The sequence below is a fragment of the Oncorhynchus clarkii genome, unplaced genomic scaffold (assembly GCF_045791955.1).
Source record: "Oncorhynchus clarkii lewisi isolate Uvic-CL-2024 unplaced genomic scaffold, UVic_Ocla_1.0 unplaced_contig_1658_pilon_pilon, whole genome shotgun sequence".
In the NCBI taxonomy this organism is placed as follows: domain Eukaryota; kingdom Metazoa; phylum Chordata; class Actinopteri; order Salmoniformes; family Salmonidae; genus Oncorhynchus; species Oncorhynchus clarkii.
Window position 1 is genome coordinate 122,290 of NW_027261071.1, and position 18,514 is coordinate 140,803.

The 18,514-nt window shown below is 41.1% G+C and overlaps 1 protein-coding gene across 1 annotated transcript; it reads right to left on the reverse strand.

Annotated features, from left to right (window-relative positions):
• Positions 1–1,630: 1,630 nt before the first annotated feature.
• On the reverse strand, positions 1,631–18,268 carry LOC139404556 (cytidine monophosphate-N-acetylneuraminic acid hydroxylase-like). The gene is made up of 14 exons (XM_071147256.1): positions 18,063–18,268; positions 17,738–17,829; positions 15,053–15,162; positions 14,040–14,230; positions 12,975–13,055; positions 10,889–10,955; positions 10,707–10,788; positions 9,662–9,799; positions 9,238–9,373; positions 8,951–9,091; positions 8,281–8,455; positions 7,242–7,358; positions 2,030–2,145; positions 1,631–1,796 (listed from the first exon to the last, which is right to left on the reverse strand). The coding sequence occupies exons 1-14, from the start codon at positions 18,266–18,268 to the stop codon at positions 1,631–1,633; spliced, it is 1,818 nt and encodes a 605-aa protein (XP_071003357.1).
• Positions 18,269–18,514: the final 246 nt, after the last annotated feature.

The window sequence follows — 18,514 nt, forward strand, 5'->3', positions numbered from 1 at the left end:
GTGACATTTGTTGATTTCGCGTTGAATTGACAGTTGACAACTCAAACAAATGTAAATCAAAACTAGACGTTGAATTGACGTCTGTGGACAGTGGGAAAGCCTTGGTGATGATGGCATCCAACTCATAAAGGAGATTAGGGTCATTTCATGTCATTGTTGAAAAGTGAGAGACAGCGAGGAAGATACAGGGAGAGACTTATCTAGAGCGATAGCTAGAGAGAGTTACTGTCTCTCTAGGATCCTGTAAGGCTAGGAAAAAGTGTGGTATTGTGCTTAGCTTAACTTCCCTTATTCATGTGTGTGAACGAGAGAATTCAGCAGTTCTGTTTGAATCTACTGGAGTGTGTGTGTGCGTGACTTCAACAAGGCTGTGGTTTTCTGAACTTCTATTGAGTCAGTTCTGTGAACTTCTCATCACTCTTCAGGCAGACAGTAACTCTGGGTAGCTTTGTCACAGTATCTTACATGTCTGTCAATCAATGCAACAGATAAAGTATTTTTGTTTTTTAAAATCATTTCTAGAGGATTGAGTTACTTCTGAGAAGCTATATATTCCATGTATCGGGCCCTACTCATAACTTAGAATAACTAGATTTCTCCCAGAGGAACTTCATTGGTTGTCAGGTACATTGAAATCACACAACAGTTCATAACATTTTAAGTTGACAAATTCTAGTTGAGCCACAGTGTACAGCAGCTTAATACAATAGATTTATATCTGTACATTCACAAATGACTAAGCTGATTTCTCTGACCAGCATCCTATTCACAGCCTTACTAGCCAAAATCTAAAACTGGCTTTACCTTAACCAAACCCTTAACCCTAACATTAACCCTAACATTAACCCTAACATTAACTCTAACATTAACCCTAACATTAACCAAACCCTTAACCCTAACCTTAACCCTAACATTAACCCTAACATTAACCCTAACATTAACCAAACCCTTAACCCTAACCTTAACCCTAACATTAACTCTAACATTAACCCTAACATTAACCAAACCATTAACCCTAACATTAACCCTAACATTAACTCTAACATTAACCCTAACATTAACCAAACCCTTAACCCTAACATTAACCAAACCCTTAACCCTAACCTTAACCCTAACATTAACCCTAACATTAACTTAACCCTAACCTATTTTATTTTTGTTATGAAAAAATAAAAACTAAGTTGTGTTCAATGAATAGATATTGGACGAGTAACAAATGCATTGTCAGCACACGTCCAAAATCACATAATCAATAATACACATAATAATCAATGATAAAGTTTATTCATATTCTACATGTTAGTCATTTAGCAGATGCTCTTACCAGAGCGATAGTAGTGAGTGCATATATTTTCCTACTTTTTGTTACTAGTCCCCTACATACAGACCTGCCAAGCAACAATAGATGCTATGTTAATTGATTTCACCATTACATGAAAAAAACGAATTAGAAAATGAACCCTAAATGAAGCTATTATTTGAACCAATTTAGAAATTAAATCTTGTCAGCCACATCCCTTTTTCCCTGTTTCAGTAGCACAGGGAGGTTGGTGGTGCCTACAGTGACAGGGAGAGCAGCTCTTCTTATTCATTACTATTCATTAATAGATACAGGCACAAAGCTTGGTTCTCATGAGACAGTACAGTCTGCTTTTTCTAAGAATGTAGAAGCAGAGACACTTTCTGTTTGGATTCCCTGGGGTTCAGCAGACCTCTGGTATGATGGCACCTGCTGCAGGAACAAGTCCCAGTCCGGCCCAGTGACTGGCAACTCTGTCTGGAAGTGGTTCCAGAACCTGGACAAATAACCAAGACAGGTACAATATTAGGGTCCCGACACACCAGTTGAGAATCGTTGCTCTAGTGTACAGCAATGCAATACAATAGACTGGTAGTGGTAGATGCCTGGGTCTGGTAAATTAGGAAGGAAGGGAGGGAAGGTGAGTAAACGAGGGCTTATCGGTGGTGGTAGATGTCTGGTAAGGGAGGAAGAAAGCAAAGGAGGGAAGGTGAGGAGACGAGGACTTACCGGTGGTGGTAGACGTCTGGCTCTCTGCTCAGACGGTTCTGGAAGCCGATATACAGGTCGTCCCAAAGAAGGCCATTCTTCACCACGTGCCTCATGACTCCGATCCTGTTCTTGATCTTTACAGAAGAGAAAGTAGTACACCTCTCAGTCCAATCAAGTTACATGAAATGGAAAACAAACGAATGATCCACTTGCAGATAAATGGCGGTTCCTTACAAAGCATGTTGGCATTTAAGCAGGGCAGGACTACAGCATCTGGGGCCCCGGGGCCCCTACCACCAGCTAAACAGCTAACTTCTTGCATTTCAACACATTTTGCCATGGGGCAGAGAGAAAAATGTGCTGTTTTATAGTTCAATTTATGCTATTCTACACATATGACAGAACATTTTTCCATGTTAAATCGAATGTATTGCTATTCTACACATTTTGCCATGTGTGCCCGTTCAGTAATCCGGAACTTACACTTATTATCCAGTAACAATTATCTTCAACTGAAAACAGCTTGGCATCAGATTTTCATCTGCCAACCACAACACATTCAAAACCCTAAAGTTTTGCAGTAGCCTGCCATCTCGGTGTGTCTGTGCCTCGTACGTTCACCTCTTATGAGAATGACATGAGTCCAGGGAAATGTTATTCTTATGACAGATTTGTATCATGGTATGTTTCTGCCCCAGTTGTATGTTGTATTGATCCTTCTCATAAATGGAGTGCAGTGTACAGTGCCTTCAGAAAGTATTCACACCCCTTGACCTTTTCCACATGTTGTTGTTACAGCCTGAATTACAAATGGATTACATTTAGCTTTTGTGTCACTGATCTACACACAATATCCCATAATGTCAAAGTGGAATTATGTTTTTAGAAATGCTTACAAATGAATTAAAAATAATTAATCAATAAGTATTCAACCCCTTTGTTATTGCAAGCCTAAATAAGTTCAGGAATAAAACTGTGCTTAACAAGTCACAAGTTGCATTGACTCACTGTGTGCAATAATATTATTTAACATTGTTATTTTAAATGACGACCCCATCTCTGTACCCCACACATATAATTAGCTGTAAGTTGCCTCAGTCAAGCAGTGAATTTCAAGCACAGAGTCAACCACAAAGACCAGGGGGCTGGCACCTATTGGTAGATGGGGTGGTGGGGGAGGGAGTAGAAGACATGGAATATCTCTTTGAGCATAATGAAGTTATTAATTACACTTTGGATGCTGTATTAATACACACAGTCATTACAAAGATAGAAGCGCCCTTCTTAAATCAGTTGCTGGAGAGGAAGGAAACCGCTCAGGGATTTCACCATGAGGCTAATTATGATTTTAAAACAGTTAGAGTTTAATGGCTGTTATGGGAGAAAACTGAAGATGGATAAACAACATTGTAGTTACTCCATAATACTAACCTAAATGACAGAGGGAAAAGGAGGAAGCCTGTAGAATATTTTTTTTTAACAAGGTACTAAAGTAATACTGCAAGAAATGTGGCAAAGAAAGTAACTTTTTGTCCTGAATGCAAAGTGTAATATTTGGAGAAAACGCAACATCACTAAGTACCACTCTTCATATTTTCAAGCATGGTAGTGGCTGCATCATGTTATGGGTATGCTTGTCTTCGTCAAGGACTAGGGAGGATAAAAATAAATGGAATATAGCTAAGCACTGGCTAAATTCTAGAAAACCTGGTTCAGTCCAATAGACACCGGGAGACAAATTCTCCTTTCAGCAGGACAACCTAAAACAAGAGGCCAAATATACACTGGAGTTGCTTACCAAGACGACATTGAATGTTCCTGATTGGCCTGGTTAAAGTTTTAACTTCAATCAGCTTGAAAATCTATAGCATGGCTGTCTAGCAATGATAAACAACCAATTTGGCAGAGCTTGACGAATTATAAAATTATGGGCAAATATTGTACAATCCAGGTGTGCAAAGCTCTGAGACTAACTAGAAACCCAAACCGGCTGCACGCGTGCGCCATCGTGCATAAATGTATTTTGTCACCCCACACCAGATGCGATCACGACACGCAGGTTAAAATATCAAAACAAACTCTGAACCAATTATATTAATTTGGGGACAGGTCAAAAAGCGTTAAACATTTATGGCAATTTAGCTAGCTAGCTTGCACTTGCTAGCTAATTTGTCATATTTAGCTAGCTTGCTGTTCCTAGCTAATTTGTCCTGGGATATAAACATTGATGTTATTTTTCCTGAAATGCACAAGGTCCTCTACTCCACCAATTAATCCACACATAAAACGGTCAACCGAATTGTTTCTAGTCTTCTCTCATCCTTCCAGGCTTTTTCTTCTCTTGACTTTATATTACGATTGGCAACTTTCATAAATTAGGTGCATTACCGCCACTGACCTTGTTCGTCTTTAGTCACCCACGTAGGTATAACCAATGAGGAGATGGCACGTGTGTACCTGCTTCTATAAACCAATGAAGAGAAGGGAGAGGCAGGACTTGCAGCGCAATCTGCATCAGAAATAGAAATGACTTCTATTTTAGCCCTTGGCAACGCAGACGCTCGTTGGCACGTGCGAGCAGTGCGAGTGCAATAATTGAATATAGATTCCTAAATTTATTTTGCAACGCTCACGCCCGTGACGCCAGCGGTGTGGTCAGCCTGTTACCGATGTGCCGTGAAGAAGTATTTGCCTCGTTTCTGATTCTCAATTTTTGCATATTTTTGATTCTGAATGTTATCAGATCTTCAACCAAACCTAATATTAGATAAAGGGAACCTAAGTTTAGATTTTTTTTTATTTTTTAAATTTAATTAACAAAGTAATGCGACACCTGTGCGGTTCCCCTGTGCGAAAAAGTAATTGCCCTCTTACACTCAATAACTGGTTGTGCCACCTTTAGCTGCAATGACTGCAACCAAATTCTTCCCTTAGTTGTTGATCAGTCTCTCACATTGCTGTTGAGGAATTTTGGCCTACTCTTGCATGTAGAACTGCTTTAACTCAGAAACATTTGTAGGTTTTCAAGCATGAACTGCTCGTTTCAAGTCTTGCTGCAACATTTCAATTGTGATTAGGTCTGGACTTTGACTAGGCCATTCCAAAACTTCAAATTTGTTGCTTTTTAGCCATTTTCATGTAGACTTGATTGTGTGTTTTGTATCATTGTCTTGCTGTATGACCCAGCTGCACTTCAGCTTCAGCTCACAGACGGATGTCCTGACTTTCTACTGTAGAATTCTCTGATAAAGAGCAGAATTCATGGATCCTTCTATTCAAATCAAATCAAATTTTATTTGTCACATACACATGGTTAGCAGATGTTAATGCGAGTGTAGCGATCCTTCTATTAAGGCAAGTTGTCCAGGTCCCGAGCCAGCAAAGCATCCCCAAACCAATACTGAAGGCACTGTACTTATCAAGCACTGCATTTAATCCAGCAAACAATTATCTTCAACTGAAAACAGGTTTACATCAGATTTGCATCTGCCAACAACAACACATTCAAACCCCTGAAGTTATGCATAGCAGCCTGCTATCTCTTTGTATCTGTGAACAGCGTTCACCTCATGAGAATGACATGAATAAAGGGAAAAGTTTATTCTTATTTACAATTTTACCAGACACTCTTATCCAGAGCGACTTACAGTAGCAATTAGGGTTACAGCGCATTCGGAAAGTATTCAGACCCCTTGACATTTTCCACATTTTGTTACGTTACAGCCTTATTCTAATATTGATTTTTTTTTAAACTCTCATCTATACACAATACCCCATAATGACAAAGCAAAAACAGCTTTTTAGAAATGTTTGTAAATGTATTGCATTTAAAAATATATATATATCACATTTACATAAGTATTCAGACCCTTTACTTTATTGAAACACCTTTGGCAGCGATTACAGCCTTGATTCTTCTTGGACATGATACGACAAGCTTGGTACACCTGTATTTGGGGAGTTTCTCCCATTCTTTTCTGTAGATCCTCTCAAGCTCTGTCAGGTTGGATGGGGAGCGTAGCTGCACAGCTGTTTTCAGGTCTCTTCAGAGATGTTAGATTGGGTTTTGGCTGGGCCACTCAAGGACATTCAGAGACTTGTCCCAAAGCCAGGTTTCCTCCAGACGTGACGCTTGGCATTCAGGCCAAAGAGTTCAATCTTGGTTTCATCAGACCAGAGAATCCTGTTTGTCATGGTCTGAGAGTCCTTTAGGTGCCTTTTGGCATGTGCATTTTTACTGAGGAGTGGCTTCCGTCTGGCCACGTTACAATAAAGGCCTGATTTGTGGAGTGCTGCCGAGATGGTTGTCCTTCTGGAAGGTTCTCCCATCTCCACAGAGGAACTCTGGAGTTCTGTCAGAGTGACCATCGGGTTCTAGGTCACCTCCCTGACCAAGGCCCTTCTCCCCTGAATCCTCAGTTTAGCCAGGCGGCCAGCTCTAGGTAGAGTCTTGGTGGTTCCAAATGTCTTCCAATTAAGAATGAGGGAGGCCACTGTGTTCTAGGAGAACTTCAATGGTGCAGATCATTTTTGGTACCCATCTCCAGATCTGTGCCTCGACATAATCCTGTCTCGGAGCTCTATGGACAATTCCTTCAACCTCATGGCTTGGTTTGACATGTACTGTCAACAGTGGGACCTTATATAGACAGGTCTGTGCCTTTCCAAATCATGTCCAATCAATTGAATTTACAACCGGTGGACTCCAGTCAATTTGGAGAAACATCTCAAGGATGATGAATGGAAACAGGATGATGCACCTGAGCTTAATTTCGAGTCTCATAGCAAATGGTCTGAATATTTATGTAAAAAAGGTATTTTATAATTTCTTGACATTTGCAAAAATAAATCTAAAAACCTATTTTTGCTTTGTCAATATAGGATATTGTGTAGACTGATGAGGATTTATTTTATTTAATCCATTTTAGAATAAGGCTGTAATATAACAAAATGTGGAAAAGTAAAGGGGTCTGAATACTTTCCGAATGCACTGTAAGTGCCTTGCTCAAGGGAACATCAAAATATTTTTCACATAGTAAGCTCAGGGATTTGAACCAGCAACCTTTCGGTAACTGGCCCAGTGCTCTTAACTGTTAGGCTACCTGCCACCCTTATGACAGATTTGTAACATGCTATGTTCCTGCTCCACAATGTTTGTTTTGATCCTTCTCAAGTTGAGTGCAGTGTACTTAATAGTATATAGGTGAGCAGGTGTTGTAGCCATGCTCACCTCCTCATAAGGGTGCTCTCTAGTGGGCCTCTGAGTAGGGAAGGACAGATCCATGAAGTCCACCAGATAGTTGTAGCCATTGGCTATCGGAATGAAGTCCTCATCTGTCTCTATGACCTTAAATACATATTACAAACAGTTAGGCTATGTTTAGTTGGAATTCAAACAATTTGCGTTATTCACTGACCTGCAGTTATGATAAATACCAGATAACTAGAATATGAATAACCAGAATAACCAGAATCAATAAACAGAATCTAAAGAATTACCAGAATCTTAAAAGAAAGTAGCAAAAGAATGAGAAGAATTGGAAAAGATTTGTTCTAATTTCAACCCTCGAACCCACTAGATTTGGGTAAAAAATATTTTTTTATTTTTCAAATTGATTGAACATGCCTGGCACAATGGAACCAAGGGTCATAGTCCCTAGAGTGTCAAGCCTGCCCATCTGGCAATCCAAGCAGCCAAAATCAGCTGTTCCAAGGGCAGTTTCCTGGACATTAAGCCTAGTCCTGGAACCCCCCAAAAATTCGATAGAGATTCTCCATTGAGCTTTTATTTTTTTTAAATTCAGGAATAGGCTTAGTCTGTGTCCGTGAGAGCGTCCGTACATGTTTTAAACGTTCCAGAAATCTGCAGAGAGAGGAAGTGAATGGAAGGGGTCGCGTTCAGTCGGTACAAAACCTAGAAACGTTTTAAAATTGAGATTGTCCAATAATATTTAAAATTTTCCTTGCATGTTTTACTGCCTACTGAATGCGAGTCAGGAGTAACCAGGAGTGTATTCCTAAATTGCAGACTGTTGCAAAAAAGTTTAGTCCGTTTAATCCAAACAAAAAACATTTTGCCATGTCCAACAAGTTTCTATTGGACAAATTCAGGCTTCCGTTTGGTTCCAAGAGTAAACAGTAATCGGTTTCTGTTGAAAAAACGTTTTGCAACAGTCTGCGACTAATGAATCCACCCCAGGAGTCAGCTTGTAGATGTGCAGTAGAGCACTAAGAGCTGTGAGGACTTTTATATGGACTGCAATATTTACCCGGACAACTAGATTGTAGTTTTTAAACCCTGCCCAGATGTAATAAAATTGGATCCAGCTTTTATGTTTAAATATCTCAGCGGTGATGGCCCTGTTCAGTTCATCCACGTACAAATCAAAGTCCCAACTGTCCTTATAGATGTTTGTCCCGGATGGAGGGTCGGTGATGGCTTTCCTGTGGTTATAGTCAAATCATACATGATTTACAGTGCATTTTACCTGGGTTACAACATTAAAAAGGAATTCAATGATGTAGGAAAAACAGAATGTAGAAAGAGAACATAATGGCAGACAATGTAGGGAAGTGAGATAATAATGGCAGACAATGTAGGGAAGTGAGATAATAATGGCAGACAATGTAGGGAAGTGAGATAATGGCAGACAATGTAGGGAAGTGAGGTAAAAATGGTTGACAATGTAAGGAAGTGATGCAATAATCGTAGATAATGTAGGAAAGTGATGTAATAATGGTAGACAATGTAGGGAAGTGATGTAATAGAGGTTAACAATGTAGGGAAGTGAGGTAATAATGGTATTGACAACAGAGGGAAACATCAAACACTAAAATGTGATTTGTGATTATTGATGATTGTTGGCATTTCTATGGAGTATGGACTGATATGACAGACATGGACACACACACGATTTGCTGATTGATGAGCAATCCTACCGGCTGGGGCTCATCAGAGCCAGTGCCAGATCGAGCACAGCGCCTGGCTTGGGTGTCCATGTTGTTATGCCTGGAGCGCTCTTCTTGATCAGGGCATTGAGCTCCTCCGCTTTGTTTTTCGTGTTAGTTTCCTTAATGTACCTGTCAGTTAACTTATGTCAGTTGTCAATGTCAAATTGGGATGCAAGTTATATTGAGTGACTGCAATTGAAGCAATAAGAGGGGTCAAAACCTAACCTCAACCTAGAACGGAATTTGTACACAAAATATTAAACGTTTTGTAATACCTGTCTGAGGGATGTGCTTCGACAAAGTAACCGGCAAACGGGCAGTAGATCTTGGGCTGCAAGGATTTTACCAGCTGGGCCTTGTAGTTCATGAGCTTCTTCCTTTCATTCTTGATGAAATCAGCTTTCCAGCTCTCTGCAGGGTGAAATCGACACTAGTCGATGAGTGAATCTCAGTTGTGTTTCCTTGATTCCTCGCTTCCTCTCCCCTTGCCTCCTCCTCAAAATGCATTGGAGGAGAACATCCGAGGGAAGTAACCTCATATCTGTTCCGATGTGCTTTGAGGAGGAGATAAGGAGAGAGGAAATACAATTGAGATTCACTCCATCTGCAGTCAATAGCCAGGAAAACCCAAGGGAGCAATTCATTTCTCTGTTATTTGTCCGGCTATACATTTGGATGCTGTATACCTGTCCACCTCACCTGTGTATTTTCCTCCACTGAAGGTCATGGGGAAGCCAGACGCCCCTCCAGCAAAGTCGCTCATCATCAGGTCTACATTGTGGGGCAGTCGGCCGTAGTTTGGCCTGGTGCAGTCCACCGTGTTGAGGATCATATGACCTGGGTGGGAGAACCAGGATCAGATGCACCCGTCAAATGAGATAAGGTTGAGATAAGGCTTTAAGGTGCATCGTATGCCTACCAGGTGGCGCTGACATATACTTCTACTACTGAACTGACAAGGACCTGAATCAGACAGGATGTGCATGTTCAATAAAATAATGAGTCTTAATTATCCTGATGGAGCCCATCTTTATATGGATGTATAATCTGTTGGTGGATAAAGTGGGATGAAAGTCAGAATGTGTGACCTGCACTTGTACACTGACTGGACAAAACATTAGGAACACATGCTCTTTCCGTGAAATAGACTAACCAGGTGAATCCAGGTGAAGGGTATGATCACTTATTTAAATCCACTCCAATCAGTGTAGATGAAGGGGAGGAGACAGGTTAAAGAAGGATGTTTAACCCTTGAGACATGGGTTGTGTATGCGTGTCATTCAGAGGGTGAATGGGCAAGACAAAATATTTAAGTGCCTTTGAAGGTGGTATGGTAGTAGGTACCAGGTACACCGGTTTGAGTGTGTCAAGAACTGCAGCGCTGCTGGGTTTTTCATGCTCAACAGTTTCCCGTGTGTATCAAGAATGGTTCACCACCCAAAAGAAATCCATCTAACTTGACACAACTGTGGGAAGCTTTGGAGTCAACATGGGCCAGCATCCCTGTGGAACACTTTCAATACCTTGTAGAGTCCATGCCAATAGAGTCCAATTGAGGTTGTTCTGATGGCAAAGGGGGGTGCAATTCAATATTAGGAAGGTGTTCCTAATGTTTCGTACACTCGGTGTATATACCACTTAGCAGACCCTTTTATGAAAAGTGACTTCCTGTGACTGCAGGAATTGAACCCAGGGCTCTGGAGAAGCTAGCACTACGTGCTCTTACAAAGGACATGATGACTACCTTTATATTCAACAATGATACAGGTGTCCAATTCAGGGTGCACTTCATCCTTCAGAATCATGAATCTGAGGTGCTCATCAATCTGACGGAGACAACAGGAGAAGGGCATTAAAGAAGAGCCTTTTGACAGAGGTTCCTTTATCGTATAAACTGTTCATGCAAAGTGAGCTGTTTATGCTTACGTTTTGCCAAATGCCAAAGGGAACGACGTTGATATTTGTCAGCTGCACCTGCCTTTTCTCCAGCATCCTGTAACATGATTCAAATGAGGACAGCATAAACCCATAAAGGTGACACTCATTTGTTTTATGGTTGTAAAACCATGTTAATGATTGACATGTACAGTTGAAGTCGGAAGTTTACATACACCTTAGCCAAATACATTTAAACTCAGTTTTTCCACAATTCCTGACATTTAATCCCAGTAAAAATTCCCTGTTTTAGGTCAGTTAGGATCACCACTTTATTTTAATAATGTGAAATGTCAGAATAATAGTAGAGAGAATGATTTATTTCAGCTTTTATTTCTTTCGTCACATTCCCAGTGGGTCAGTAGTTTACATACTAATTGAGTGTATTTGGTAGCACTGCCTTCAAATTGTTTAATAACTTGGGTCTGTCACGATCGTTGTCTAAATAAGTGGACCAAGGCGCAGCGTGAGTAGAGTTCCACATTTTATTAATAGTGAAACTTCCCCCCCCCCCAAAAAAAAAGATATAACGAACGTGAAATGTGTAGCTCACAATGGCACTCAAACAGAACAAAACAATATCCCCCAACGCAGGTGGGAAAAGGGACACACTAAGTATGATCCCCAATTAGAGGCAATGATATTCAGCTGCCTCCAATTGGGAACCATACTCACACACCAACATAGAACTATAATAACTAGAAAACCCCCCTAGTCATGCTGTGACCTATTACACCATAGAGAATCCTGATGGCTCTCTATGGTCAGGGTGTGACAGGGTCAAACATTTCAGGTAGCCTTCCACAAGCTTCCCACAATAAGTTGGGTGAATTTTGGCCCATTCCTCCTGACAGAGCTGGTGTAACTGAGTCAGGTTTGTAGGCCTCCTTGCTCGCACACGCTTTTTCAGTTCTGCCCACACATTTCCTATAGGATTGAGGTCAGGGCTTTGTGATGGCCACTCCAATAACTTGTCCTTAAGCCATTTTGCCACAACATTGGAAGTATGCTTGGGGTCATTGTCCATTTGGAAGACCCATTTGCGACCAAGCTTTAACATCCTGACTGATGTCTTGAGATGCTGCTTCAAAATAATTTCCCATCTCATGATGCCATCTATTTTGTAAAGTGCACCAGTCCCTCCTGCAGCAAAGCACGCCCCCCCCCCCCACCACAACACGATGCTGCCACCCCCATTCATCACGGTTGGGATGGTGCTCTTCAGCTTGCAAGCCTCCCCCTTTTTCCTCCAAAAATAACGATGGTCATTATGGCCAAAAAGTACTATTTTTGGCCCAATGTGCAGTTACAAACCGTAGTCTGGCTTTTTTATGGCGGTTTTGGAGCAGTGGCTTCTTACTTGCTGAGAGGCCTTTCAACTTATGTTGATATAGGACTCGTTTAACTGTGGATATAGATACTTTTGTACCTGTTTCCTCCAGCATCTTCACAAGGTCCTTTGCTTTTGTTCTGGGATTGAGACAAAACGCTTCTCCTTCCTGAGCGGTATGACGACTGCGTGGTCCCATGGTGTTTATAATTGCGTAATATTGTTTGTACAGATGAACATGGTACCTTCAGGCGTTTGGAAATTGCTCCCAGGTATGAACCTGACTTGAGGTCTACAATTTTTTTTCTGAGGTCTTGGCTGATTTCTTTTGATTTTCCCATGATGTCAAGCAAACAGGCACTGAATTTGAAGGTAGGCCTTGAAACACATCCACAGGTACACCTCCAATTGACTCAAATGATGTCAATTAGCCTATCAGAAGCTTCTAAAGCCAAGACATCATTTTATGGAATTTTCCAAGCTGGTTAAAGGCACAATCATCTTAGTGTATGTAAACTTCTGACCCACTTATTTTGTGATACAGTGATTTATAAGTGAAATAATCTGTGTGTAAACAATTTTTGGAAAAATTACTTCTGTCATGCACAAAGTAGATGTCCTAACCGATGTGCCAAAACTATAGTTTGTTAACAAGATATTTGTGGGGTGGTTGAAAAACAAGTTTTAATGACTCCAACCTAAGTGTATGTAAACTTCCGAGTTCAACTGTATATAGATAACCCTTACCAGAACACTGGCCTTGATGTGTCGCCAACATAAATAGGAACATCGGGTCTTGTCGCAGAGAGGGATTTTAAGGTTGGGTAGCTGAAAATAAATTTTTCAGGAATCATCTTAAAACGTCCTGCCTTCTGTGTGCTCATCCTTATAAGGAAAATTGGAATCAACATTTCTGCTTACTTCCGTAATTGAAATTAGGGTCCCACTTTAAACTAAGTACAACTTATAAAGGCTCAATATAGCTTACATAGATGATATGTGAAGCATTTATCTCATACTCTATAAATGGTGTATAAACATACATAGTTTATACACCATTTATACACCACCCTTTATACACCATTTATAGAATATGACACACACTTATAGATTATCTGTGAAGCATTTGCGTAGTGCTTCAGAAACTTAATGCATGCTATAAAATGCCTTTATACTTCGTTAAAGTGGGGCCAAAATTATAAATACATTGAAATCAGTCGTGGCTGGTGGGTGGAGATTGCGGAGGACGGGCTCATTGTAATGTTTGGAATAGTATGTGTTTGATACGTTCAGTCCATTCCCTTCCAGTTTCACTGAGCCCATCCTCCCATATCAATCCATTTCATTCTGCTATACTCCATACAGGTACCATCTCTACATGCCTGTACCATACTCCATACAGATACCATCTCTACATACCTGTACCATACTCCATACAGGTACCATCTCTACATACCTGTACCATACTCCATACAGGTACCATCTCTACATACCTGTACCATACTCCATACAGGTACCATCTCTACATGCCTGTACCATACAGGTACCATCTCTACATGCCTGTACCATACTCCATACAGATACCATCTCTACATGCCTTTACCATACTCCATACAGATACCATCTCTACATACCTGTACCATACTCCATACAGGTACCATCTCTACATGCCTTTACCATACTCCATACAGATACCATCTCTACATACCTGTACCATACTCCATACAGGTACCATCTCTACATACCTGTACCATACAGGTACCATCTCTACATACCTGTACCACATTCCATATAGGTACCATCTCTGAATACCTGAGGTGGTCGGAGTGCATGTGGCTGATGTAGATGAGGTCGGCCATGCACAGCCTTTCCATGGAGTCAGCAGGGGGCTCATGGAGCAGCCACCAGCCCCTGGCGAATGCCGGACCCGTCAGCCAGGGGTCGAATATCATCTTCTTCCCCCCTAGCTGGAGCTCCATGCATGCATGGGTAAGGTAGGTCACCTGGAGGAACATGAAGGTTGAGTTTGGAGTGGAGAATCTTGTCGCCCGACGTGCTATCTTTTTAGATTTGCGTGCGGCGCTGTTGACCATCAATCACATTGATATAAATAGCCTGTCGGCCATATGGGGAAAATCTCAGAGGTGTCGGTGTTGGGACTGTCATTTCTGTGTCTCTGGAATTTAAATGAACACAGGGGAGATGGTCAAAAAGTCATCTGTGACCAACTGTCCCAGCAATGTGTCCTGCACTGTTGTTGGGCACGGCTATGATCGGAGATCTATCCCGATACGTAATCTAGAATCTTGGATGGCGGTTGGTGATATCTTTCAACCTTTGCCCATCTCCCTTATGTGTCCCAGGCTTAAGTTTGGCACTGCAGCCTTTCAGGTGAGAGTACACCCTCAGATTTCACATTATAAAAGTGGTGATAAGATCAAAGATGAGTAGAAGATTGTGTAGACACACAACTCTCGGTTATCATTTTAAGGCTCATATTTGATTCACTCCGGGTAATTACTACTAGCCTTGGATCATAGCTAGTGTTTGTGTTCTTGTCACAAATTTGTGACTAAACAACATGGTAATGTGTTCCACATTAGTTTCAACCAGCCTGGTGAAGACATCTTTTTCATGACGAGACCAAGATCACAACCAGATCAAGACATGTTTTTCTGACCTTAACAAAACGTCTTTATACAACCAGTATACATCCTGACCATGACGTCATGTAAGATGTCATAATGTAATTGCAACCAGTTTTGCCCACTGGGAAAGGCCTCAGATCTGTCCAGCCGTGGGTGTGTGTGACGAGCTGTACTCACAGTCACCTCTCCCTCCTGCAGTTCCTGTGGATCCTGGGGGTCTGCCAACCAGGGGTCCCAGACGATCACCTCCACGAGCTGAAGACCACCCTCGTCTGTCATCACGACGTCTGTGTTAGCAAAATCAAGCCAAAGTCAAAACTCTTCCGATTAATAATCTAATGAATTACTTTTATTTGATTATCTTAAGTTGAAGTCGGAAGTTTACATACACTTTAGCCAAATACATTTAAACTCAGTTTTTCACAATTCCATTTAATCCTAGTAAATATTCTGTTTTAGGTCAGTTAGGATCACCACTTTATTTTAAGAATGTGAAATGTCAGAATAATAGTAGAGAGAATTATTTATTTTGGCTTTTATTTCTTTCGTCACATTCCCAGTGGGTCAGAAGTTTACATACACTGTCACACCCTGACCATAGAGAGCCTTTTTATTCTCTATGTTGGTTAGGTCGGGGTGTGGGTAATCTAGGTAGTTTTTCTCTATGTTGGCCTGGTATGGTTCCCAATCAGAGGCAGCTGTTTATCGTTGTCTCTGATTGGGGATCATATTTAGGCAGCCATTTCCCCACTGTGTTTTGTGGGATCTTGTTTGTGTAGTTACCTGTGAGCACTGCTTGAGCTTCACGTGTCTTTTATTCTTTGTTTTTTTGTTCGGTTCTCTGATAATTAAAAGATGTCGAACCGATTTCACGCTATGCTTTGGTCTGAGTATGATTACAACGACGATCGTGACATACACTCAATTAGTATTTTGTAGCATTGCCTTTAAATGGTTTAACTTGGGTCAAACGTGACGGGATAGCCTTCCACAAGCTTCCCACAATACGTTGGGTGAATTTTGGCCCATTTCTCCTGACACAGTTGGTGTAACTGAGGCAGGTTTGTAGGCCTCCTTGCTCGCACACGCTTTTTCAGTTCTGCCCACACATTTTCTATAGGATTGAGGTCAGGGCTTTGTGATGGCCACTCAAATACCTTGACTTTGTTGTCCTTAAGCCAGTTTGCCACAACTTTGGAAGTATGCTTGGGGTCATTGTCCATTTGCAAGACCCATTTGCGACCAAGCTTTAACTTCCTGACTGATGTCTTGAGATGTAGCTTCAATATGTCCACATAATTGTCCTCCCTCATGATGCCATCTATTTGTGAAGTGCACCAGTCCCTCCTGCAGCAACACACCCACACAACTTGATGCTGCCACCCGTGCTTCACGGTTGGGATGCTGTTCTTTGGCTTGCAAGCCTCCCCCTTTTTCCTCCAAACATAACGATGGTCATTATGGCCAAACAGTTCTATTTTTGTTTCATCAGACAAGAGGACATGTCTCCAAAAAGTACAATATTTTGTCCCCATGTGCAGTTGCAAACCGTAGTCTGGCTTTTTTATGGCAGTTTTGGAGCAGTGGCTTCTTCCTTGGCGAGCAGCCTTTCAGGTTATGTTGATATAGGACTCGTTTTACTGTCGATATAGATAATTTTCCTGAGCAGTATGACGGCTGCATGGTCCCATGGTGTTTATACTTGCGTACTATTATTTGTACAGATGAACGTGGTACCTTCAGGCGTTAGGAAATTGCTCCCAAGGATGAACCAGACTTGTGGAGGTCTATAAAAAATGTTTGAGTTCTTGGCTGATTTCTTTTGATTTTCCCATGATGTCAAGCAACAAGGCACTGAGTTTGAAGGTAGGCCTTGAAATACATCCACAGGTGCAACTCCAATTGACTCAAATGATGTCAATTAGCCTATCAGTAAAGCCATGACATCATTTTCTGGAATTTTCCAAGCTGTTTAAAGGCACAGTCAACTTAGTGTATGTAAACTTCTGACCCACTGGAATTGTGATACAGTGAATTATAAGTGAAATAATCTGTCTGTAAACAATTGTTGGAAAGATTACATATGTCATGCACAAGGTAGATGTCCTAATTGACTTGCCAAAACTATAGTTTGTTAACACGAAATTTGTGGATGGTTGAAAAACAAGTTCTAATGACTCCAACCTAAGTATATGTAAACCTCACACTTGAACTGTACATAGACATATTAAACATCTGACTTATTATTTACATTGTGTTCCTCATGTCATTGTTAGATGGCCAAAGGAATGGACAGCTGGAGCTGGGCACTCAACCCACGGGACGCTGAACAGCGTCTACCTCCTAGTCATAAGACTGCTAAACAGTTAGTCCAGGTAGCTATTGGCTAACTATCTGCATTGACCCTTTTGGACTAAGTCTTTTGACTCATCACATACGCTGCTGTTACAGTTTATTATCTATCCTGTTACCTGGTCACTTTATCTCACCTATGTGAACATATCTACCTCAATTACATCATACCCCTGCACATCTACTCGATACTGGTACCTCGTGTAACGTTCTATAGCCAAGTTATCGTTACTCTGTGGATTTATTCCTTGTGTTATTATTTTTTTCTCTCAGCATTGTTGGGAAGGCCCGTAAGTAAGCATTTCACTGTTAGTCTACATCTGTTGTTTACGAAGCATGTGACATAACATTTGATTTAATGATCAGGATCACACAATGTGTACAAATATACACAAGTTGTCAGAGAACACAAAAGATTAGACATACCGTTTCATATGACCCAAAATGGCAAATAGACTTAAAATGCCATTCAATAACCTTTCAGGTTGAGAAAATGGCAGCTCAACTTACCCAGCTCATCCTGTGTGAAGCTGTCAGGAGGGTTCACATACTGCATAGTTGAGACGTTCAGCTTCCAGTAGTGTTTTGTACATCGGACCGTCCTGCATCAGAAAAACCTTTCAGTCCCATGGAATAGATGTGTTTTATCTAAGCCTCGGTATTAAAGAAGAAGTTCAGGATTTTACCACTTGATATTAAATGGTTCCTCAGCCTGAAAGTAGTCTATGGGCCAGGAGAAACTGTAATCCAAGGTTCGGTATTCTCTAAACAGCCGCTACTAACTCCAACTATCTTTAGTTGTAGAGTCCTGAACTTCCCTTTTAAGTCTACTTACCTTCCATCTAAGTCCTCTATGTCTTTGATGAACAGGCCTCCTTGGTGTTTGCATTGGTTCTTGCAGGCCTTCAGCTCTCCATTTTCTTTGTATATGATGTAGCACTTGCCATCATCTGGGCTCTTCTTAAAGTTGATGCCATCTTTGAGTGAGAACACCGCCTCAGAGTCCAGGGACAGCACTGTCTTTGAAGACTGGGCTGTCATTTGAGTGGTGGAATTGAAGTGCTGATGAGAAAAGTAGAGGAGTATAAGTGGATGGTACTCGTAAGAAGAATTTACAGGGGAACCGAACAGAAGTCATCAATAAAGGCAATAAAACAATCTATTCAGTTTATTACAAGTTGCAACAGGGAGATACTTCAAGCACAGAACCAGAGAAAATGTCTAACTGGCCTTATATCCTAATCAGCAGACAACTGTTCTGTAAACATCAGTCCCAGAGGCAAGTGG

Bases quoted from the DNA above. Each gene is read 5' to 3' on its own strand.
- LOC139404556 (XM_071147256.1), bottom strand. From the start codon at position 18,268: ATGACAGCCCAGTCTTCAAAGACAGTGCTGTCCCTGGACTCTGAGGCG. The intron at 10,789-10,888 runs GTAAGCATAAAC...TGTCTCCGTCAG, and splicing joins CCTTTGGCATTTGGCAAAAC to ATTGATGAGCACCTCAGATT. The intron at 7,359-8,280 runs GTAAATATTGCA...TATGTATTTAAG, and splicing joins ACTACAATCTAGTTGTCCGG to GTCATAGAGACAGATGAGGA.